Below are 24018 nucleotides of genomic sequence, written 5' to 3' on the forward strand. Positions count from 1 at the left end.
AACCTATTGACATTTAAGTCTTCAGACAGGACAGAAGTTGCCTTTAGTATCCAGTTTGAGATGCTTATGATTATAGAATTATACATTCTTGATGAAAATCAGCATTCTGTCAGCTTAGCTACTGGTTCTGATTGACGAAGATACTTGATGTCATACTTCAAAGTAGCAAGAAGAATATTGCAAGAAGACTTAATAGTTAATGGAGTCACAGATGAAATTGTCTGTCTATCTCATGATTTTATGGATTTTAGGTAGTGATGCTGAATTCTTGCATCTCTCTCCTGGCTGAAATGCTGTTATTTCAGTGGTATGTACTTTAAAACTCCCTTTCCTTAGATATGCAGAGCTTCTATATGCTTGTTACAAAGCACACTTTTGAGAATAGGCTGTGGTTCCTCTAGTTAAATTAACAGGACCTCTTTTATTTTATTTTCTCTTTAAAGAAACATTTATCTGACCATATCACTGCTGAGCTGAACTGTTTCTCTCTCTGTTTCCTCAATGCAACAGTATTTCTGGAAGAAAAAAGCTTTGGGGATTGCAACAACAACAAAAAACATTGCAGGTCTTAGACTTTAAATCAGCTTCTGCTTAAAAACTCTTCTGTGGTCAAGTTGCTGGGACTGCAAGCTCAGTGGTTTATTTCATCAGAGACGCTCCCTATGGACAACTAGAACTGCTGCTGGTGAAGTAGAGTTCAGTTTTGAAAGTATTTAAAGTTTGGACCTCGTCTTTATTCTCTTTGTAGATGCTCCTCTACGCATAGCCCTAAGGAGTACCCCATATAGAGATGAAAAAATAGAGAAGAGAAGAACATCAACTGCTGTAAATGCATTAAATAGTCACCGATATTCTGTTAGAGAACAAACCAAGGAGAACCACATAGCGAGATCACTCCGGAAGCCTCCAGAAAAAAAAAGAGTTGAAAATGGTACGCTTCTTTAGTTTAAAATGAACTCTTGCAAAAGGTTTAAGCATTGGTAGGAACTGATAATATTCGTAGAAAGCATTCTATATACCTAGTTTTTAAAAGTTATTTTTTAATGAGTATACAATTTAAGCAGTATTTTTCACTGTTCCTTTGTAGTGGTTTCAAATGAAGAATCAATATAATGAAATTCGTGAATTTTTTTCTATACTCAGAATTTCAATGTTTCCAGTCATTGTGTGTAACATTTTTTAGATGGAAAAAGTAGTAGAATATTTTTTAAAAAGAATGTTTTCATTCAATTTGCTTACTTGAGACGTGTCTTAATTCCGTTGTTGGAACAACCCTGGGTTGTCCAAAGTGTTATTTTAAGTAATCGTGAACTTGTCGAGATGCATGAACTTGAGACTTTACTTTTTCTGGTAGCCAATGATCAGTGCTACTGAAAATCTCTGGGTGGCATCGCTTAACTCTTTTCAGTGTTATATTGTAAACCCTGTTTATACTAGATTCTGCTATAATATAGGTTCCTACATCACTATTCTCTTTCAGATATGTGGTGACAATTTGAGCCACAATGGTGAGGAATGTGAAAATCTGTGCTAAGTGAATTTTACTTGTAATACTTTTATTCTGGAGAATTTCAATTTTTTCACTGGTTTGACTCAGTAGGGTATTTCTTATTTGAGAGAATGGCCTGAAGATGTTAGCACAAACTTTTAAGTGTTGGTGGGGTTTGACTAAGTGCTCATCCTCTTTAGTCTCTCTTGGCCATGCAGGGAAATAAAGAATTTATTTTTTTGTGTGCTTTTGGCAAAAAAAAAAAAAATCCTTTTTAAAAATGTGGTTGTGATAATTGCTTTTAGGATTGTATAAGGCATTTTTTTTTCTCTTTGATTATGCAAGTCTATGAGGATGCTCCTAACCTAGGTTAGGTTGGGTGACTGCCGTATCTGGTTGCCTTCCAGTGACAGTTCTTTAAACTTCCAAATACTTACAAGAAACAGCTTTGGATAAAAATATCCAGCAGTACAGGGTTTTTGGAAGGCCTGTTGATTTAACTGTATGAGGTAGTAAATACACAGAAAAGTGCAAATACTTACCTTTTTAAAAGAGAAATGAAAAAATACATACTCTCTAGTTCAGAGGGAAAAAGCATGGGATCAAGGAACGGTTTTTGTCCCACTTACAACTGATGTGTTGAGTGATGGAAGAAATGCCCTCTCACATACCCTAAAACAGATTAGATGATCTGACTATCTTCACTTTCCAACTGAAAAGATGCAATTTTTTCCTGCCTATATTGACCTCAGTTATTGTCTCTTTGACCTTTTCCTGGAAGAGGAAAATGACAGAACTTAATAGGGTCCCTGCATATGAGCAGGGAGAAGGAAGTGGTACCCAGAGGGTCCTGAGCACTGGGAGACTGGGAGAGATTAAAGACAAAGGAAAGGAAGATGTAGCTAGAAGCTTTATGCTGAGATATGCATGTGAACCTCTTTTTCCTTTCACAACCCCCCCCCCCCCCATGGTAACAGAGTGGGAATGAAGTTTCTCTTTTACTGCCTGTCATTTTCAGTCATGTTCCTTCTGAGGGACATCTAATTTGTATGGCAGGCTGCCATCAATGTCAGCAGCTAACCTGGCTGCTGGCAATGCACAGGTTTAGCAACTGTCATTATTAACATGCTGAAGGAGGTCAAAAGCTGCAAAGGAGCAGGAGATACGCAGGGACTGAAAGGCAGGGGAGATGTAAGAGCTGAAGGCTTTTTAAAGGACATGCTATAATCATTTGTCCCCTGCACATTTATCACAGCTGGTAATCACCTAAATGTGACTGAGATGTCCAGTTTCTCAAAGTGGGCAGCTTGTACCTCAAAAACATAGCCTCACATTGTGGATTAGAGAGGTTACTGAATAGTATGTTGTAGGAGGTTAACATAACATACTGGTATTGTTTTGCTTCCTGAGTGGTTACAGACTAGTTGGGGTTCTTAAACATTTTGTGTAGGAGAGTGTTTCTGACAGTAGAGTGTCTTTAGATGTTTGTTCTGATATTGGTAATCAGTGATTGAAATGTTTTTTTTTTTTTAAATGGATAGTGAGTGGCTTAACCAGCTGAGCACTCTTGAGAGCAAAGCCCTTTTGAGATGCAAGGCATACTTCCATAGTACACTTATGGTTGCACCTAGTAGTCTCTGCAGAGTCTGGAGAGTTTATTTTAAGGAACTCTGCAAGTATCTAGAAATTTTGCTGCAGAGAACTAAATCCGAAAGACAGGAGTTGCGATCAAGTGGCAGGAGATCTAAAGCAAGGGTTTGTACACATTTCCTGGCAATGTGGTTACTTACAGCAAATGCTCTGGAGGCATGCTTTGAGGATGGACTAGACTGAAAGATATCACCCAATTATTCAAAAATTATGATTTTATTTCCATAAAAATAGGATGGGAAGGAAACGGTGAGAGAAAAACAGGTATAGACAACTGAACCAGTTGTTACTCCATTTTTCTATGAAAGCAAAATGTTTGAGGAACTGGACTAGAGTTGGGGGGGAGGGTTCTCACGTCAGACACAACACTACTGAAATGTTCAGCAGTAATTTCAGTTAGAAATTTAAACTGTTTAGAATATGGATATAACAAATGCTCAAGTGTTTTGTTTTTTAATAATCTCTGAAGGCTGGAACTCCAACTACCTAAGTAGAAAATGGGGCATTGGTGCCTAGTTGCTTTCTCTTACGTGCTATTGTAACTTAGTTATGGGACAATCACACTAGGACATAAAACAGACCATTCCAATTCTGTGGGCTGGGAATTCTTACAGGTAATACTTCTTGCTGTTTTTTTCTACTGAACTGTCCATGCTTGCCTGAAGAAACTATGGGTGCATTTAAGAAAATTAGTAGAATAGTTGTGTATATCTTTAAAATTAAATTGGAATGTTGTCTAATTTCAGCTGTTAAAGAATATGAGAAGAACAAAGAAAGAAAGTCCAAAGACTGTGGAAGGTCCAAGGCAAAGAAAAAGAAAAAAAAGAAAAAGAGAGCTAAGCCTGGTAAAGCTTTTTTTTTCTTTAGAGGAAAATGGTTTTGTTTCCTTGTTTTGCCTGTTACCCAGTTCCATGCTCTTGAGAGGAGACATTGCAGATATTTCTTACCATATCATTGCAGATATGTTTCCTTCATTTACCTAGTAGTTGTGATTTTATTGTCATTAAGATTAAACCATGATTGGCAAGATAATTCATGTGTATCATTAATGCTGATAATAGTGGTTATAATGGCACAGAATAAATCAAACTCCAAAATGGATGTGTTAGTCTTCAAGTTTGGCTTTCCATTAGTAAGATAGACTTCTATGCAAGTTTCACCCAGTTAAAGAGTGTGCAGGTCCCCTCAATTTGTTACCAAGTATCCTGTGTACCAGATGTTCCCTGTACATGAGAGTTTTAGCTCTCCTGTTTGAGTGATGGGGCTTGAAAATGCTGATGGGTCCTCTTTTTTCTGCTGTTAACTTTGAGTTCTTATATATTCACTTACTTTTAGAGGTTCTGATAATGAGCTGACACATCCAAGTTTTTCTTTTCAAAAGGATAAATCTTCTGGAGACACAGAGTAGAATCTTTGCTTTGTCTATCTCATGTCTCATAAACTGCTGTTCCACCTGCATTTAATAGGAAGGTTGTAATAATGTGTCTTCCAAAGCTTCTGAAGATGAAGTCAACAGGGAATACTTTCCTCTTCACAGTTTGAATGCCATATATAAGCCCAAGATGGTTACTGGCAGTTGGATTTGTAACTTCCAAATGTGGCAGTTGATATCGTAAGATTTCAAAATGTACAGATCAAGCTTGACGACTTCCTATGCCACTGATTGATGTCTAGGATCATTAAAGCAGTGTATTCATGCATAATTTGTCAAACGAGAGCTCCTTATGGAGGAGTTTCTCAGACTGGAAAGAATAACTTTTGTTAACTTCTGTGAAGACGTTGGACAAGCTGTCATGAGAGAGCAGAGGGAAAGAATGAACCACAAGTAGACTGACTCAGAATTGAATAGAAACAAATGACTTCAGTGACTTTCTGATGACATGGTGCCCACAAATATGTAGATATTCTACAAATCCTAATTTGTAAACTTACTCAATAATTTGACAAATAATCATACCAACAAATTGTTTGTCCCTTTGTCCTTGGGTTTTTGAAACGTAAATGAAAGCATGTTGGCTTCTGAAGCCTCCAAAGCGGGTACCAGACAAGTTGCGATAGCTGTGGTGGCTGGATGTATTTCTAGTTTCTGTACTTTAGCTTACACGATCTGGAAATTCAGCATTTTAGTGCAGAGATATTCAAATGCATACAAAAAACATGATGTGTCGTGTTCCTAAAATTTTTGGAGCAACATGAAGGTTTTGGGGCATTTAAATCGCAAACTAACCTTACTTTAGTTAGTTATCTAAAATCTGTCCTTCTCAGATCTCATCACTACGCTGTAACACCTTCAAAGTTCAGAAGTCAAGAAATGGGCGGACAGCACTCCAGAATGAGGAGCTTTAGTTTATCTTACAGTGCTGAAATTGGAGTGTTATCAAATGATTGGCACCAGAATAGTGAGGAGTGACTTTCCAACACTGACACCACCACCCCCTCCCCGGTAAAACATCCAGCTAAATATCATCCAAAATAAAACTTTCTCAAGATGCTTGCAAATTATGTTCTTCTGAACATACTAGATTAATTGGATCTGAGAAAACCATAGGCAGGCAGTGCTTTGAACTTGGACAAACTGTTTCTACTACAAAGTGAGGGAGAGAAAGGCTTGATGCCTTACTTCTTCAGAAAAGAGACATCAAAAGAGGTGAGAAATAGTTCTCAAGGTGAAGTCAGGAGAACACACTTTAACTGTTGCTGCACCAGCATGTGTCCTGGACAGTTTCTTTTTTTTTTTGTTAAATCATCAGCTGTATTGGTTCCCTGAATTTTGGGGGACAGACTATAACAGGCAGATTGTTTTAATTCAGACTTGCAGTCCTTACGCTATTGTCAGGTCTTTAAAATGCCTGAGGCAATTAGCAATAATCAGCTCTCTGAGCTGCAGCGGTTGAGAAGGTCAGAGACTCTTGGGCCCAAAGATTTTTTTTTCTTTTCTGTACATCTTTTTATACATCCTTTTATACAATTACATTCCTTACATTCCTTTTTATACATCTTACTAACAGAATTCTGTGTACTAGGGCAACTTGAGGTGCATGCAGGTGACTACAGCTAAATGAGCTTTCTGTCTGTTGTGCATTACTTGCAAGAACTTAGGCCACTTGTGTTTCCTGGGATTTATTCATTTTGGCCCTATATTTTTACATCAGTTTTGATGTTGTCCTTATTTTTTAGTCTAGGAACTCTGAAGGTTTCCTTCAGATGACTGATGTGGAGGGTACTGCTTACAACTGCAGACAGAGTTGATCTATGTGCCAGAGCATGATGAATGGGTGTGTCACAGAGAAACGGTTCTAGGTGTTTCCTCCATATGTTTCTAATTGTGGTTTTTCTTTTCCACCCAAGAGTACCATTTTGTACATATGCTAGGAGAATATAAGAAGAGGCTCTGTTTCCTTGTAGCCCGTGACATTAGGGAATGTGTTTAGCCCATGTGAATAATGGGGTATGAGGGAGAGGTCTCCAGCTAACAGTGCTTGAGTAGAAATGTCTGTCTGTAATGCAGAAGCATTTGTAGATGTTCATCCTGAAGAATATTTATGTATAAATAACCAGTGTTTCCAACCTTTCTCACTTCATCAGTGAAGATGATTGAGTTGCACAGGGTTTTTCTGGCTCAGAAGGTACCTTTATTACCTCTAGGAAGTTTGCAGTTCTTTCAGCAACATAATGAAGTCCCGAAGTCCTAGAATATTAAAGTGGACACTGTCTTAGTGAATCATATGTACCTGTTGTTATGATGCTGTTTTTTCTTCTGTCTTGTTTCCTTAACCACAAACTTCTAACCATAGTACTTCTTATAATTTTACAGAATACTCTGGCAGTGAAGAAAACACAGATATTTCGCAGGAACTTTCTCCTGAAAAATCAGTTGTCACAAAATGTATTTCTTCAAATAAATCAACTGCCCACACAAGCACAGAGCTGCAGTGCTCTGAGTCTGGACAGCACAGAGGAAAATCAAAAACAAATGGTAAAATGAGACTTCTTTATGGCTTACTAGTTCTGTCTTTCATTACCGATAAATTCGTGGGCTGCTCTATTACAGCATGTGTGTGAAGGCTAGTACTCATAATGCAGGTTTGGCTATTCTTGCTCATGACCTCATGTTTCCTTTGCACTGCCTGAAGAAGCTGAACCCAATTCATTTGTCAGAGCTAGATGCTGGTGGTGCTTTTTGCTGTTCGCTTTGTCTCTGCCAGTGATTGGAAAAAGGGAAACATCACTCCCACTTAAAAAAAAAAAAAAAAAGGGTAGAAAGGAAGACCTGGGGAACTACAGACTGGTGAACCTCATCTCTGGGCCTGGGAAGATCATGGAACAGATCCTCCCAGAAGCAATGTCAAGGCACACACAGGACAAGGAGGCGTTCTGAGACAGCCAGCACAGCTTCACCAAGGGCAAATTGTGTCTGACCAATCTGGTGGCCTTCTAGGATGGAGTGGCTGAATCAGTAGACAAGGGAAGACTATCTAGAATGTCATCTGCCTGGACCTGTGTAAGGCCTTTGGCACGGTCCCACATGACATCCTGATCTCCAGATTGGAGCGATGTGGATTTGGTGGGTGGACCATTCAGTGGGTAAGGAATTGGCTTGAAGGCCATACCCAGAGCGGTGCTCAATGGCTCCATGTCCAGGTGGAGGCTGGTGACGAGCGGTGTCCCTCAGGGGTCTGTCCCTAGGACCGGTGCTGTTTAATATCTTTATCAACGACCCAGACAGTGGGATCGAGTGCATGCTCAGCAAGTTTGCAGATGACGCCAAGCTGAGCGGTGCGGTTGATACCAAAGAAGGAAGAGATGGCATCCAAAGGGACCTGGGCAGGCTGGAGAAGGGGGCCCACGTGAACCGCATCAGGTTCAACAAGTCCAAGCGCAAGGTGCTGCACCTGGGCCAGGGCAGTCCCAGACATGAGCACAGGCTGGGAGAAGAACTCGCTGAGAGCAGCCCTGCAGGGAGGGACTTGGGGGTTCTGGTGGATCAAAAGCTCAACATGAGCCAGCAGAAGGGCAACTGCATCCTGGGCTGCATCGACAGAGGGGTGGGCAGCAGGTGGAGGGAGGTGATTGTGCCCCTCTGCTCTGCCCTGGTGAGGCCCCACTTGGAGTACTGCGTCCAGGTCTGGGGCCCCCAGCACAAGAAGGATGAGGGTCTGTTAGAGAGGGTCCAGAGGATGGCTACAAAGTTGGTCAGCACCTCTCCTGTACAGAAAGGCTGAGAGAGCTGGTGAGGCACTGGCACAGGTTGCCCAGAGGAGCTGTGGATGCCCCATCCCTGGAGGTGTTCAAGGCCAGGCTGGGTGGGGCTTGGAGCAACCTGGTCTGATGGAAGGTATCCCTGCCCATGGCAGGGGGGTTGGAATTAGATGATCTTCGAGGTCCCTTCCAACGCGAGCCATTCTATGATTTACAGAAGTTTTAAGAGTGTATTACCCGTTTTGAAAATTCAAACACATTTTGCACCTTTTTGCAACTCCTTATTAGCTCTATGATAAGCGTTCAGTAATTCCATCTGTTATTTTTCCTAAGGTTTCCTTCAAAGTAGTAATTCTTTCAGAGTTAAATAGGTGCTTTGCAAATTGTATACAGTGTTCATTATGTTTGGGACAGCACTGGATATGATTGTGTATTATACTGTATACTGCTATGTGGTTTTCTGATGGCCTTCAGAGCTTCGTTAATGACAAGAAGCTCTTGAGTAGCTCTTCCCTAGTACCTTCATAATACTTTGTAAACAGCTCAAATATGTGGCTGTTACATTCTAGCTCTCATAATCTTTTGATACCTTGGTGTCTTGGTATTTACTGTTACAAATAGGTATAGTAAAAAAAAAAAAAAGGTTTTCTTCCTCCAGTTATTCTTAAAGCTCGCAAATTGCCTTGAAATGAGAAATGTATGACAGCCTGTTTGTAGGTACAGGAAACATAAAACATCACCATACAGATAGTGTTGGTGACAATTTGATTATTGTTTTGATGCAGCTGTTCTATTGTTGGAGTTCAGGAAAAATTAACTTCAGTTAAATTTTTCTCTTTTTACTGTATTGTGGAATTAAAAAAACAACTGAAGACAGTATCACCATCTGTGCTTAAAACACGGTCTGCTAGTCTGATAAGCTGTGGTTTTGGAGCATACCAACAATAGAACATAGAGTTCAGTAACATGGGCATCAATTGCTCAGACTTCTTGTGATCAGTTAATACACTTTGAAAGAGGTGAAAAGTATTGGAAATAATTTTTTCACCCTTTTCACCATTGTTTTGGTGCTTTTTACGTCTGCAGAACTTGTACTAGCAATAAAGGTAGTGTCTAGATAAATAAGATCTTGTAAAACCCTTGTGTAATATGAAAGTACAACGTGCTTAACCTGGCACTTCCAGTATCCTTCAGGAAAAATCACTGTTTCTCATAGGTGGAACAAAACTTCAAAACATGAACATTAACTAATGCATTGGAGTTTCAGTCCCTGAAACTCATTGAGAACAGATCTTTCTCCCAAACATATAGTTTCTCCAGACTGGTTTTCGTATTTCTACAGTTTCATTTTAGGGGCGAAGTGATCAAAATAGTTCTACCCCAATATAGGTCAGAGACCACAGTATAGTTGATTTATGAATGAGCTGGAGGAGAGTGAAAGGTAAGAACTCTAGAGTACTTCTCAAATAACTTAAAATCTTTCTTTCACCTCTGACCTTCCCATTCCGTACCCACAGAACGTGTAGACATTGCGTTAATATTACTGAGATGTAAGTATCCCAATTTAGCTTGTTTTTTTTCAGTGAAGATTTTCCTGATGGTTTTGTTCAAGCCACAGAGGTTCTGTGTAAATGCTTTAAGTAGTGTTTGAGTATCCTTAGAGTGCACTTCAACTGAATTGAGAAATCTACTCTCAACTGGAGTCTAAAGAAAAAATTCTGAAAGATTAAATTTTGTGTTGGACTTTGCTTCTGTGATGAAGACATTTCTTTTTGAGATCTACTGGTTCATAAGACAGAGCCGTGTTCTGTTTTAGCTCTACATTTACAGTACCAAGATAGTTCTATATAGATTGCAGGAACTAGTCTAAATCCTGTTTGAATTTATATATCTGGTTTTGTTTGTTATACCTACTTGTCTAAAAAGACTTTGTGCTTTTGGTTTGAGGCGTTGTTTGTTGAGAGTGAAATTTTAATGACAGAAGCTGTTAAGTTAGAATATTTTGAAGAAGCTATTAATGACAACATTTAAAACTTTGTTGTAGCACTCAAACAGTAGGTCACTATTGTGATGTTCCTTGAATTCAAGAATGAACTGAAACTTTTAGTAATGCATGTCTACATAATGAGCGTTGAGAGTTTTCTGACCTTTCTGTAATTACTTGCTATTTTATCTGGTTGCTTTTTATACAGAGGAAGACACTATGAGTGAGTCATCTATGGATAGCTTGCTTTGGAGTGATGATGACTGCAGTCAGGATGTTGATGTAACCACAAATCCTGATGAAGAAGCTGAAGAAGGTGATTTTGAGATTGTTCGGTGCATTTGTGAAGTAAAAGACGAAAATGACTTCATGATTCAGGTATGGATGAAGTGGAGTGTGGATGCACTATGTAGTGAAAACAGTGGAAGGTGTCAGTCCAACAGTGGAAAAGCTATTGTAGAAATATGCACTGATACATTCTATACATGAAATCAACTGTCTTCTTCTGGAATCGTAACATTTTTCAAGATAACAGGTCAGGGTGAGCAGCTGTTATGTTTGTAGAAAATCTTCAGTCTTTTTATTGAAGGAAAATGGGTGAGGAAGGAAAAATCTCCATGAGTCGTTAACGGTTGGTTGGTTTGTCACTGTAGATTTGCATTTTTTAAAAAAAAAAAAAAAACAACTACAACGGCTTCCTAGGTTTAGAGAGTATACCTTTAAAGTTAGTGGGGCTTTAACTGGCTTTTTTTTTCCTTCCCTCTAGTTTTGAACACGTTCAGAACATTGTTGTCCAATCATAATACACTTCCGTTTCTCTGCCATGGCAAGAAGCTTCACTTAAACTTGCAACCCTCTATATAGTATGGACAAAAAAAATAATCGTTTGAGCTTTTTTTTGGAAGCCAAACTGAAAAACTGCATTTGTGCATTCTGCAGCATCTTCTGTAGTTCATAATCTGCATAAAGCCATGTGTCCATTCACAATATTATGTACTCTTTGTAAACTGAGTTTGCAGAAAGCTCTTTGCAGCTGGAGCAGCATCTATCTGTCCCACTTAAAAGTAGTGATAAACGTCTGTTTGAAATAGCCCTGGCTGTTTACTTTTAGTTCTTGAGACATCTGTAAGTTAGTGGGAAACCATTCCTCACATAGCTGCTGTTAGCCATTCTACCCAGTTCCTATTCATTTCAAACAGTGAAGAGGTCAAGTTTATATCAAATAAAAACTTCAGCATTTTTTGCTTTAGTTCATTTTGGCACTGCTTCTTACATGAGCTGGATGGTCCCCTTCAGTAAGTCCTCTTAAATCTTAAATGCAGAGAAAAAACATGCAGGGGGCTCAGGTGTGTGATGCTCTTGAACCTAGCTTTTCACAGTTACCATTCTGAAGAAATGTATTGTGTTGTTTTTTTAGGAAGCTTCCAGCTTTCTTAGGTAACGTTTCTAATTGTAGGAGTTCAGTTCGAAGTGATAGTCGTGTAGCTTGGCAAGTGGGCTCACTGAGGATTTTAAGGTTATTACATACTTTTGAGGGTGTTAGCTATTTTTGAAAGGATATGGCACGGCAGTGTCTGGATTATGTACCTTCTGGGATTGCCTAATTGTTTCTGTAGGTCTTATATGTGCCCAGAAGTGCTTTTATGTGGTTGGTGGCAGATGAGCTTTTTGACTCCAAGAAGCAATGACAGAGTTTCACAGAGCATTTTAACAGTCAGTGTATCACTGTGCCAATATCATTGGGTAAGCTTGATGTTACGGATGCTTGACAGGAAAATGCTGTGTTCTGGAGCCATCTAAACCTAATTTTTCCTAAAGCATCAGCTCTGCAGATCCTTGATTCCCAGGTTTTCCAGGTATCTGTTTCAGATGTCCTGGTAGCATTATGGGAGGGCTGTTGGAGAATTGTCCTGGCAGGCCACGTTGGCCGGAGCAGTCACTGTTCTCCGCTTCTGCCTGACAGATGGGTGAAGCTCTGTGTTTTCTCTACAACTGTCCAAATCCCTGGTGCTCCTTCCCCAGGGCTCAGTTGTGTCCTTTAAGGCAGGCTTACCTTCGTGAGCCAAGTTTGCTTTAATATAAACAACATATTGCTGAAAGTTTTAGGTGGGACTAAAAACTATTTCTCTGGCACATCTCACACCCCATCTGCAGGTTTTGTATTCACTTCCCCTGGCATTCTGTTGCTAATTTCTGTGAAGCTTAACCCCACTTCATGGGACCTATTCCTGGGATAGCTGTTGGCATGTTACTGTGAGCAGAGTCTCTTTATTGCCCTTTGAAACTAGAAGGAAAGGCAGAAGCTGGTATGTGCCTACCTCTCAGCCTCCGCTAGTTTTTGGTGGCCCTTACTGCTTGAATGGGGGCAGAAACCTGTTAAGGGGAGAGGGCATGCACTGTTTGAAGAATTCTTAGCTTCTGCAGGAGGGCAGAAACACCTGTTTTGCTCTGAACATCAGCAACCTCTCCTCTGATTTTTTTTAATACAGCTAATGCAGCTGGGTTTGATTTTTGTCTTGACAGTCAAGCTTAATGATTAACTTGACTTTTCTTGCTTGGCACTTGGGTGTTTTTCTTTGGCCTTCCCTAGTGGTTTACAGATAAGTTACTTGGAAAAGTGCAACACGTTTCTCTTAGGGCATAGCTCGTTCTGATGCACATTGTATTAGTGTTGGATTCTCACAACACAGGATGAAATATGCTGCGTGTGTTAGTAGGGATGGGGGTGGTAATGGGCAGTGGTCCAAATGTGATTAATAACATCTGGGTGTTCAGGAAGCAAAGGAGTCTGATAGCTATTGGGAATAAAGGGAAGCTGGCTGCTTTCTAAGACCATGTCTCTTTTTCTTAAAAAAAAAAAAAAAGTGAAGTTGTAGTCTTCAATATAATTTTCTGGCAAAATTAGGCTTGATGCTAGTCTACAACTGCAGAATGCAGAGAACTGTCAGCTAGCTATGAGCGTAGTCTGTGCATAGGTTCGCGTAAGGTTTTGTGGGCTGCTGCTTAGATTAGTTTTGTAGGCTGAACTAGTTTAGTTTTTCTGAGCACACTGCAAATTTTTTAGAAGTAAGTTGAAAAAAAAATAAACAAAACACCAAAACGCATTAGCTGTGTTATAAGGAAACTGTATAAGACAGTGGGCTATTCTCTCAGTAAAAGAGATGCAGATGGGCACCATGGTGAGTACCTGCATACATTATGGGGATTGAAGCAGTAGGAATTGGGGAGCAAGGAATTGATGAGATTTTTGGAGGAGGTAGGGTTAGGCAGGTCTCTAAAGCTACCAAATGTTGTGTTCTCCACAGCCTTCTGTCAACCAGTAGGTTTTGGGAAAAGAGTTTGGAGCTTTATTGTTGTAGAAATGCCTGTGTTAGCTCTTTAAATACAGGGCATTAACTAATCCAAAGTGAAGTTCTCCTATACAATTGTGGAATTACAATGAGGAGAACCTATTTTTAGCTTTTCAGAGGTGTAACGCTAAGACTGACGCTTTTCCTTTGACTTCCGGTGTAGCTATAACTTGGAAAGATTTTTTTCCCTCTTTCCTATGTAGGCTTTGACACTTAAATTCAAATTTGGAAGTGTCTGCCCTAGAAGAACTTGTATTTAAACTTGTTCTATTCCTGAGCATGCAAAGTTTTGTTCAGTGTATGGTTTTATTTAGAAGAACATTGTCATTGCATTTGTTTTCATTGGGGTGTTTGTTCTGTCCTTGCTTATTACTCTTTAGAGATCTCACTGAAATATGATAACATTTGGTGCTTGAGCATGTGCCTTTGTGCCAATCTGCTTTGACTTTGTATCATAATTTGGAGCTAGAGAAGTTTAATTCATGCCTGTGACTGGAGGTTCAGTCCTCCTATGACAACTCGTGTTGTCCTCTTAAAAAAAAAAAAAAGAAAAAGAAAAAAGGGACAATTGCAAGTCATTTTCTCTTTGAACCAAGCGCATATCCGTGAATGTGCCAGATTGAGAAGTAATGAAGAAAAAAATGTTAAACACAAGCAGTACCTTTTATTTTTTCCCGAAAAAATGAAATGTTCAAATTTGACTGGACTTCACACGATTAAACTGACTTTTTTCCATTTCTCTCAAAGCTAGTAATAAAGTTCCCTATAAATTCAGCTTAAGATACTTCACGAAAAACTCTTCTGATACCTCGAACTTGCTTTAAAATTGTCTCAGGCAATTTGTGCTCAAAGACCATTCATTAGACAAGGGCACAGAAATACATTTTGTATTTAAAGTACCTGCTTCGTATAATAGACATCTGAAATGGAAAACGTAAAAACTACTGGTCCCTGTGATTTCATGTGAGTCTCCGTAACTTTGCGAGAAGGTACTACTTTCAATGCTTTCCCTTCAGTTTGTTTGGAAGTCACAGTACAGCATTTTTAGAATACGCATCGGGCCCAGAAAAGTCCAGGCAAAGTGTTGTTCCTTTCTTTTTTCTTTTTGCACCTAAGCATTGGGGTGTGTGTGCGTGTGTAAGATAGAGAGCTGTGTGGCTCCATTTTGGTGGCTTTGTAGGTGGGTGATGGATGTAAATGGAATCAGGGTATTTTTGCTCTGGTAGATGAAAAGCTGCTTTAAATACATGTCCGTTGGGCTTGGTATTTTTTTCACACTTAAAATTGAATTAAAATATTATTGCCCACCTCTGCACATTTTTCTCTTCAGAATCTCAAAGTTAGCTTGCTTTGAATCTCCTTCCTATTGTCTGGGCAGGGGCTGGCTTCTACTTAACATGTATCCAGAGCAACAGGCTACAGCCAGGCTGGCTGAGCTATGAGGAAAGCATGCAGATGAAAGGAAGGACCTCTGTCCTGATGGGGTGGATATTTGAATACCAGGCCAGTAAAAAGTTGGAATGCTTTGTTGGAGTTCAGGGTAAGTTTTCCTGGAAAGTCACAGAGTGTAGCTTCAGGACTACAGCTTTATGGTATGATTTATAGGATGCAAGTGTAACTAGGTCCAGGAGCTTCCTCATTTTTTAATGGGCAGGCTGTTTTTCTTAGTTGGTTTTCTTCTTTTTAGGACATTTTTCCGTGTTTCCTACTTATCTTACCCTCTTTGTGAACAGTGTGGTCTCTCAACCTTTTCTGAAAACACTTTATTGCTCTAGGATTCCTTTTTCATTTCGTAAGGCCAGACATCGTTAGTCCCATTTTTCAGAAGTCTGTTTTTCTCTGTCCAGTTCCTGTGCTTCAATTTCCTTCACAATTAAACCACTAAATTAAAGCAAATGACATACTGAAAAACTGGTGGTGCCTTTCTGTCTCTCCTAGATGGAGGAAAAGCAGCAGATAAGGAGAAAAGCATTAATAAAAGTATTAGCCAACACAGTTGAGATGTTTATCAGGTTGGTATCGTTCATTGTAGGTCAGTGAAGGGCATCTAACATTGCTTGCAGTTACCGTTTCTTTGTATCAGCTCATTTGAAAACCTTTGCCAATATTGTCATGGTCTCTGCGTTAAGCTTTTGCCTTGTGCTCCAAGAAATAAAGATGATCTACTGTCTCAATGCTTATGAACATAATAACTCTAAACAGAAACCACACAGTTTCAAATCAAAATCGACTTAATATTCTTATGTGGGGTTTTGTCCCGTGTTCTAATGTTTTTTAGGCTGCAGCTGTGGTTTTGGCTGCTTGTGGAAGAGGAGGGGGGGGAAAAGGCTGAAACAGAACATGTGGATGTAGTTTTTCCTGCTCTGAAACCGTATGGTTTATTGCATTTTTAAATAGCATAATTGCACTAAAAAGTAGTGCCAAAGTATATTTGGTCTTTGCCAGTGTGATTTTGACGTTTATGCTTACCAATGTGAGCAAAGTTGTTTTTTTAAAGCTAGTACAGCTGCACCTGCATTTTTCTTTTTATAAAAAAAAGTAGCGCTACCTTTGTGGAAATGGATGAAATGCTAGAGATACGTCGAAGCATAGTATTGGCTAGTCCTACATTATCATAAATATCCCTAGGATTTTGTAATTGAATATGTTGATTTATTATTTAAGGGTGGAAAATTTAATTCAGAAAACTTGGTATATTTTGATCAAGGTTGATTGTTTTTGTCCTAGATACTGTGTGCATGCATCTTTTTAGAAGATTTTCATCTCTGAAGGGAACATTTTGACACCTTTCAGAATCTCTGGGATCTCTGCTTTGACAGCATAATTGTTGTCATTCTCCGTAAATCCACGTGAAAAATGTGGGAAGGATTGAAATACTGTAGTCTGATTCTTTAATGTATTTGTAGCTGAAAGGGAGGGGATGTTAATATACCTTGTTCTTTTAAAATGTGTAGATAATGCATCTCTTCTTAACTGAGGTAAACTTTATTGAGCTCCTGTAGGCTTCATTTCTGTTGATGTGCACTTCTTGACTTTAAACAGTGTGAAGAGTGTCTGTGCTGGCAGCATGGAGTCTGTATGGGTTTACTGGAAGATAATGTACCTGAGAAATATACCTGCTATATTTGCCAAGATCCTCCAGGTACAGACATTTAAGGTTACTGAACCTTCTTATATATGTAGTAACTATTAGTTTATATATATATAAATATAACCAGAGTTTAAACTTTTTTTTTGCCCCACTAGCTGTGTCTGTCGTTATAGGTAATTGAGTTCATTTATAGGTGGAGAAAGTTGAATTTATGTGAATGTACACAAGTCAATGTTGTGCAATTACAGCTGGACATTAATGGAGATGAACGTTTAACTGTGACCATCTGTGTCACATACTTGTCAGTAACAGGGATTTAAGTTTGGTTGTACAGCCTGGCTACAGAAAATTAATTCAGAACTGCTCGGGAAACTTGAGTAAAGACTCCTTATGAATAAAGCGTGAAAACATCTTAAGGGACTTAACTGCAGCTTTCCTCCAGTGAGGCCAGACTTATGCACTGGTTAAAATAAATCATCAAGAGGCAGTCTGGTTCTCAACAGCTGTGATGTCCTTTACTTGTTTTGAAACAGCATGTGTATAAATACAAATATGTTTTACTGGGTAACACAGAGTTGATTTAAGCAGTACTTTCTCTGCTCCAAACTATGAAGCTGTATTTTTTTTTAAAATGACTCAGTCCATCTTATGCAGCAGATGAAACTACACTTACGGCATGGATTGTTTTTGACTTCCTACTCTGAATTATGAAGCCTTGCCAAGCATGGAAGTGGATGAGGTTTGGGCATGTGTCCTTGTTCAGATGTTATGAGATACCTGGGATACCTGTCTGCCTCATCACAATCCAAATATGCACAGAAACCCAAAGGGTCTTGTGATCACTGCTTTTTTTGGCTATTGAAAATCATCAGCTCTTTGGTAGCTTGCTTAATTGATTTGTGACCAAGTGTAGTGTGTATACTAACATCATTTGCAAGGAAGATATACTATGCTTAACATGCAGTTATCTAAGTAGTCAATTTATAATGTTTGCCTTCTTTCAATGGTGTTTTGCACCCAGGATTTTAACCGTTTATTTTTAAGATGCTTTGACTTGATTTGTGTAAATTCAAGTTACAAACTCAACTGAAGTGCATGTGCAAACTAAAGTTGTGCCATCATGCTTGAACTGTTTGTATTTAGTAGGAAATGTTATTAGAATGCTTTTCAGTAAAAACTGATTACAGCTACCATTTCACTTGCTTAATTAGTTTAATCACTTTTACTTTATCCTGAGACTTTTATTTTTTTTGTTAGGACTTAATTTTTACCTGTCTTGGAAAAGGAAGTCGTATCCATTTTTTTTGACTGCAAAGCTACTAAGTGGCTTCTGAATTTCAATGAACCTTCCATGAATTTATGAATCTGCAAATAATATGCTTTCAAAATTGGCTGTAGCCATTCAGCAGACTCCTTATTTAGGAATTTTCCCCAGTTCTGGGACGACTTACAGCACCGTTTATGTTGCTGGAAGTAAACGCAAGCTTAGTGTAGTTATGCCAAAAAACTATACAACTGTCATCTTCGACAGTTTATTGAATCAAGTGTGATTTTTAAGCGATTTGTGTTCAAATGCTATTTACCCTTGCTTAAACATTATAAAAAATATAGTTTATTATGTGGCAGATGTTTTCAAGCAATGGAAAGCATACTTTGTTAGATTCTGTCTTCATCTCTTAAGCTTATTCACCTAGAAAGAGAGAGCACTTTGTGTCTCTGAGTACACCATAAAGTAAATGATGCCATAGCTTTAGTTGGATAATGTCAGTGCTGTTCAGATAACTCAGGTTTTAAAACATAGGGTTTTAATCTTGTTGACTGAACTGCATTTGCAGGTGGGAGCTTTTCTAACACAGAAATAAATGTGGTGAGGCTAATACAGATATGTCAGGAACATCTCCAAGGTGGTTTTGGCCATACCATTTTGGGTGGAAGGCTTCTCTCTTCAGTGTATCTGCCTGAAAGGCTGACCTATTATAGCCTGAAGAATTTGCTCTTTCCAGAGATTTTTTGTTTGAAAATGAGGTCTCTTGGAGGTGTTGCCTCAAAACATCAGGTATTGTCCTATACAGCCTAGTGGTTATGTGCTCACAAACACTCTTCTACATTGTCTTCAAGACAGGTTTAGCATTGAATGTAAGTTTAAAAGTATCCTTTATGTTGATGGATATTCATATTGGGCACGATATGCAAACCTTTTCGTCGTTATTTTTAATTACCCTAAAAAGAGATACACCTATGAGTAATTTCTCAGTTGGACATCAGAGGAGTTGTTTTGATTCACTGCTGAAATTTTCAGCAGGTGTTAACCTGCTTGTATTGGAGACTTTTTTCCTGAATGTCATTCTGAGTCTGTGCTCCCATATTACCTCTGGCTTTGTAGGTTTGCAGACTGGGCTGTATATAGGCCAGTGAATGATATGGTGTTTCTCAGGGTGCTGAAGTGTCTGAGAACATCTGTTGTAACAATACAATTCACAGAGTGTGTGGGGGGCGTTTGATAGTTTTCTTTGTTTGGATTTTTTTCAATTTAGCAAGCATCTGAAGTTTCACTCTCTTCTGCTAAAACCTTTTTTTTCTTGTCGTCTTAAGTTACTTTTACTGATGCATTTATCACATTTAATATAATTTCATTTGTTATTGTTGATATCTCAATGTCTTAAGCTAGCATTAGCATTATTAATAGCTCAATATACGCAAGATCTCCATCAGCACAATGATTCCTTGTAAAATTTACATTTGACTGTATTAATACGTGCATTGAACTATTAAAATGAGACCAGTGGAGAAAGGAATTTCACTGTCTCTTGCTTCATTTTTGTTTGCAGAGTTGTATTTAGACTAGCTTTAGTTATAATCGTGGTTATTAAGAAGTGTGATACCCTGCTAAAAACACTTTTCTCTGTCAGTTGCATATTCTGTTGTGGATGTCCTTTTAGCATTTGGAGTCTGAATGCTCCAGGCTCTTGCACTTGGGCAGAGATTTTCTTGACTAAGGTGTCGTCTCACTTCCCAGTTACAGGTTCTTCATGGCTTTGGAGTTTTGTCTGCTGTCATGGATCTTTGTTGGTGTTACTCGTATGAGCTAATAAGCTGTTTCACAACTGAAAAAAATCAAAATTGCTATGTAATGTTAACATGCCATGGTTAATGCTTCTTTTTAACATACTTGTTACTGTTGCTTTAGGTCAGAGGTCCAGCTTAAAGTACTGGTATGAGAAGGAGTGGTTAAGTAATGGTCACATGCATGGCTTAGCATTTTTGGAAGAAAATTATTCCCACCAGAATGCCAAGAAGATAGTAGCCACTCACCAGCTTCTTGGCGATGTACAGAGAGTGATAGAAGTACTGCATGGACTGCAGCTGAAGATGAGCATATTAAAGTAAGCAATATCAGTCGGCATGTTCTCAACACGAATTTGATTTCAGAATGGTAGAAAAATAACCAGAAATTCAGACTTATTTTTGTGTTCCTTTGTGGATATATAACAACATAGTTTGAATTGCCAGTGTTACCTTGGAAAAGGATATCTTGGCTTCTTACAGACTATTTAAGTGTGGTGGGGAGTGTAAACTGATGTTGCAAAGAAGGATTGGTAAAATACAAAGAAAAGAGAAAACTAAGAACCACGGCTTCTCCTAAAACACTTGAAGTAGCAATTAAAGTATAGTTGTATAACCCGTGGTGGTGTTACTATAACACTTGCCTTCTCCATCCAGTAGTTTTAAGTCTTACCTTTTCCAGTAGAAATAATATCTTCTTATTTTTCCAGCATAATGTGTAGCTCTGTTTTAATGGGAGAGCAGTTGGACCTTCAGCAACCTGTATCAGTTCATTTCTATACAAAGATTATTACAGATACATTTAAAAAAAACAACGAAGTATTCCATAATCCCTGTAGAAAACAATAGTTTCTGTATCTTTTCAGTTTAAAGTCATCCTTGGGTTCTGATGACTGAAAATCTTGTTCTAACTCAAATCCAGCAGTTTCAAATTAAATAACATTTTTAATTTATTGATTAATAATTTGCACAGCAGCAGATATTTGGAAAGCAAAGCTGTTTTTGTTTCCAGCTTTCTTTAGAACTTTTTTCCCTAAATTTAATCTATGGTGATGCAGCAGTGTTGCTGGCAGTACTTCAAATGCTTAAAGTGATAATGCTTAAAACAAGAGTAGCAACTGTAACATAAGGTTTTGCTTTTCCATTGAGGCATCCTTTAGTCAGATCTGTAAGTATCTTTTTCTTTGGAGAGGCTGGAACACAAGTATCCTAAAACCAGTCCTTAGCCTTTTCTTCTTTCTGCTTAAATAGCAACACTTTAGACAGTGACATTTCAGTTGTAAATTGAGATTTGCGTAGTATTATGGTATGGAATGCTGGACAAGTATGTGATGCTTGTTACAGACTGTTCATTTTTCTCCAATCCTGAAGTTGTAATGGCCTAGTTTAATTCAAGGTGGTCCTCTTAGAACCATCTTGCTGAAGACTGCAGCCCCAGTTTTTAATGTTACTGAAATCAAAGTGAATTGAAAAAGAAAAAAGCTGACTCAGAAGAATGGTTATATTATTGATGTAGATGTACTTTCTGGGGGAGAGGAGATAATTTCACTAGTGTCAAAAACCATTAGGAGAGTATTGCTCAGTATCTCAAGCAAGTAGCAAAAAATCAAAGGTCATGTTGACAGGTTTGGTGCAGTGGGAGAGTGCAGCAGCCTTCAGTAGGCAATAGTTAAAAGGGTGCTCAAGTACTCAACACTTGAATTTTCATCCGTAGTTAGCTGGCTTGTCGTCTTTCAATTTTCTGTCTTCTGCAAAGTTTCCCTTGTTCTCTGAGCAAGATAGTGCCTTTAGGTGTAGGGTCTGTAGGGGGCTGGAGTAGAAAGCTCTGGTGAGTGAACGCTTGGTTTCTACTCTTCTAGAAGTTCCTTCAAGATTGCTCATCAAGGGCATAACGGACGCCCTCCTAGGTGGAGGTATAGATGCTGGTATAAAACAGCTTGGACTAAAACGAGTCCTTGGCAGTGGCACTAACTGTTCCTTTAAGAGACACAGAAGAAAGCTGAGCTAGCATAGAGCAGATCAGAAAGAGGTTACTGTGTAAGGAAAATAGGCATGTTTTCCTGAGTGGTTTAGCTAACAGCTTCAGAAGCTGGATCGGCTTGATGGAGTAACTTCATCTGCCTTCATGTGCCAGGAAGCACAGAGTGGGTTTGGGGGGCGAGGACCCCTCTCCTTTGCATGTAGTTGAGTGCAGGTGCTTTAGCATCAGGATTTGCTTCTGCTGCTTTCTTGCAGCCTGTAGCAGATGAGCTGCCTATCCTTTGAAGATGAGCAGATTGGTTCTGCTTTGCTCTCCTCTTTACTGCTGTTTTAATGCCTGACAAATGTGGAAAAACAGTATCAGTTAGTGTTCATGATAAATTTTAATTTTTGTTACATCCATGTAAGAATCTGATATCTGTAATTGTCCCTGCTGCTGGAATAAATAAGTTTTGAGAGATTCTCTGTGTAATTCAATTTGAAAACAAATAAGATTTTTTTTTAAAGGAGGCAAGTGGTGTACCAGACAGTAGTTTGCTTAGCATCTTGGAATTTAAAGGAAAGTTAAAGATTTAAAGGAAATAATAAAAGAAAAGAAGTACTAACCCCACCCCACCCTGAGTCCATAATTGTTGTTAAGGGGGTTATACAAGTTCCTTCAGTGGATTGAATTTTAAAGTTTCTTTTGGGGAACTGCAGGAAAAAGTCTGGTACTGAGTGGTTTGAGGGGTCTCTTTGCTTTACTGGTGTTAGAATTGTTGAAATACGCATTTATATCTTAGTTCAGTTTCAGTGTATTTGACTTGCCTATTTAATATATTAAAAAAAAAAATCCCGATGAAAATGGATTGTTGTTTTCTTAATACCATTACTTGGCTTATATACAATGTTATAGAAATGAAAATCATGAACATAAGAGCAGTGTAGGAAGAAACACAGTTGAGGTCAATGAAATTATATTATTTCATAATATTTGTTTTTTAACTGATGATGACTAAAGCATGTAGTATTTGAAATGTTATTACTTGATTTCTTTACATGGTAAGGTAGTGTACTTAGTAATTTTAAAGTTTAAATTTGGTGGGTGTTTCACCTTTTTATGTTTGAACAGAAATAAAGAACATCCTGACCTAAAGCTTTGGTGTCATCCGTGGAAACACATTACGGTGGATGAAAAAATCCATACGAAACACATCATTCACATTGAGGAAAACTGTTGCAAAGAGGAGACGGCAAGTTATAGAACTTGGAATGGGACAGTTGAGAAACCCTCAGCCATTCCTTCTGTGGAGGAATCTTATATTACAAGTGAACACTGTTACCAGAAACCTCGGGCCTACTACCCTGCGATAGAGCAGAGGTTGGTTGTAGAAACAAGAGGTTCGGCCATGGATGACGGAGTAAATAGAATAAGAGAAAATGGGGATGATGTCCTGTCAGAGAGATTTGGTTGGAATTTGGACCGAGAAATATGCAGGATGGAAAATGAATCCAAACACAATTATTCCAAGGTATTTATGTTAAAATAATCCTCACTGCATAGAGAATGTGTTTGCCTGGCAAAGTGCAAAATTGATTAGTCCTTTTATTAGTATTTAGTTTATTCATTTGTGTTTATTTTTTTCATGTCATACTGTTAAACTTAGGTGGTGAGAGCAAGTCAAAATAATAGAAGTGTTTATCTCTACCATTTCATTTTTAAAAAAATTAAAAAAAAATAAAGCAAATTGAAGATGATTTCTGGGCTCTAAATCATCTGTACAGTATGTGGAATGTGCATTGTGGTCTTCTAGCAATTCATTGCTCCTTTCTTTTCTATGGTTTAGACACTAAAGATAAACCCTAACAACAGAACAAGGAGAGAACAGGGCAAGCACATAAGATACTCTCAAATACACTGGTATTCCACCATTTCATAGAATCATAGAATATCCTGAGTTGGAAGGGACCCACAAAGACAGAGTCCAACTCCTGGTTCTATACAGGACCACCCAAAAGTCAGACCATGTGTCTTCAGAGTGTAGTTCAAACACTTCTTAAACTCTGGCAGGCTCAGTGCCATGACCACTGCCCTGGGGAGCCTGTTCCAGTGCCCGACCACCCTCTCAATGAAGAACCTTTTCCTAACATCCAGCCCAAACCTCCCCTGACACAGCTTTTAGTTATTTCCAACTTGTTCTCACATTTCTTTTAATAGTTGCATTAAGTAAAT

General features: G+C 38.6%; 1 protein-coding gene across 5 annotated transcripts in view; it reads left to right on the plus strand.

Moving 5' to 3' along the window:
- The window catches only part of PHF20 (PHD finger protein 20), a 75925-nt gene that overhangs the window by 44213 nt on the left and 7694 nt on the right, over window positions 1-24018 (plus strand). For 3 of the 5 annotated variants that reach the window (XM_066978521.1, XM_066978524.1, XM_066978522.1), the window contains 7 exons: window positions 749-931; window positions 3886-3984; window positions 6954-7115; window positions 10531-10700; window positions 16715-16814; window positions 19951-20146; window positions 22918-23317. In XM_066978521.1, coding sequence (XP_066834622.1) covers window positions 749-931; window positions 3886-3984; window positions 6954-7115; window positions 10531-10700; window positions 16715-16814; window positions 19951-20146; window positions 22918-23317 — 1310 coding nt within the window. The remainder of the gene's footprint in view (window positions 1-748; window positions 932-3885; window positions 3985-6953; window positions 7116-10530; window positions 10701-16714; window positions 16815-19950; window positions 20147-22917; window positions 23318-24018) is intronic. The other 2 variants (XM_066978523.1, XM_066978525.1) reach the window with 1 other exon arrangement.

This window comes from Anser cygnoides, chromosome 16 (assembly GCF_040182565.1).
Source record: "Anser cygnoides isolate HZ-2024a breed goose chromosome 16, Taihu_goose_T2T_genome, whole genome shotgun sequence".
NCBI lineage: Eukaryota > Metazoa > Chordata > Aves > Anseriformes > Anatidae > Anser > Anser cygnoides.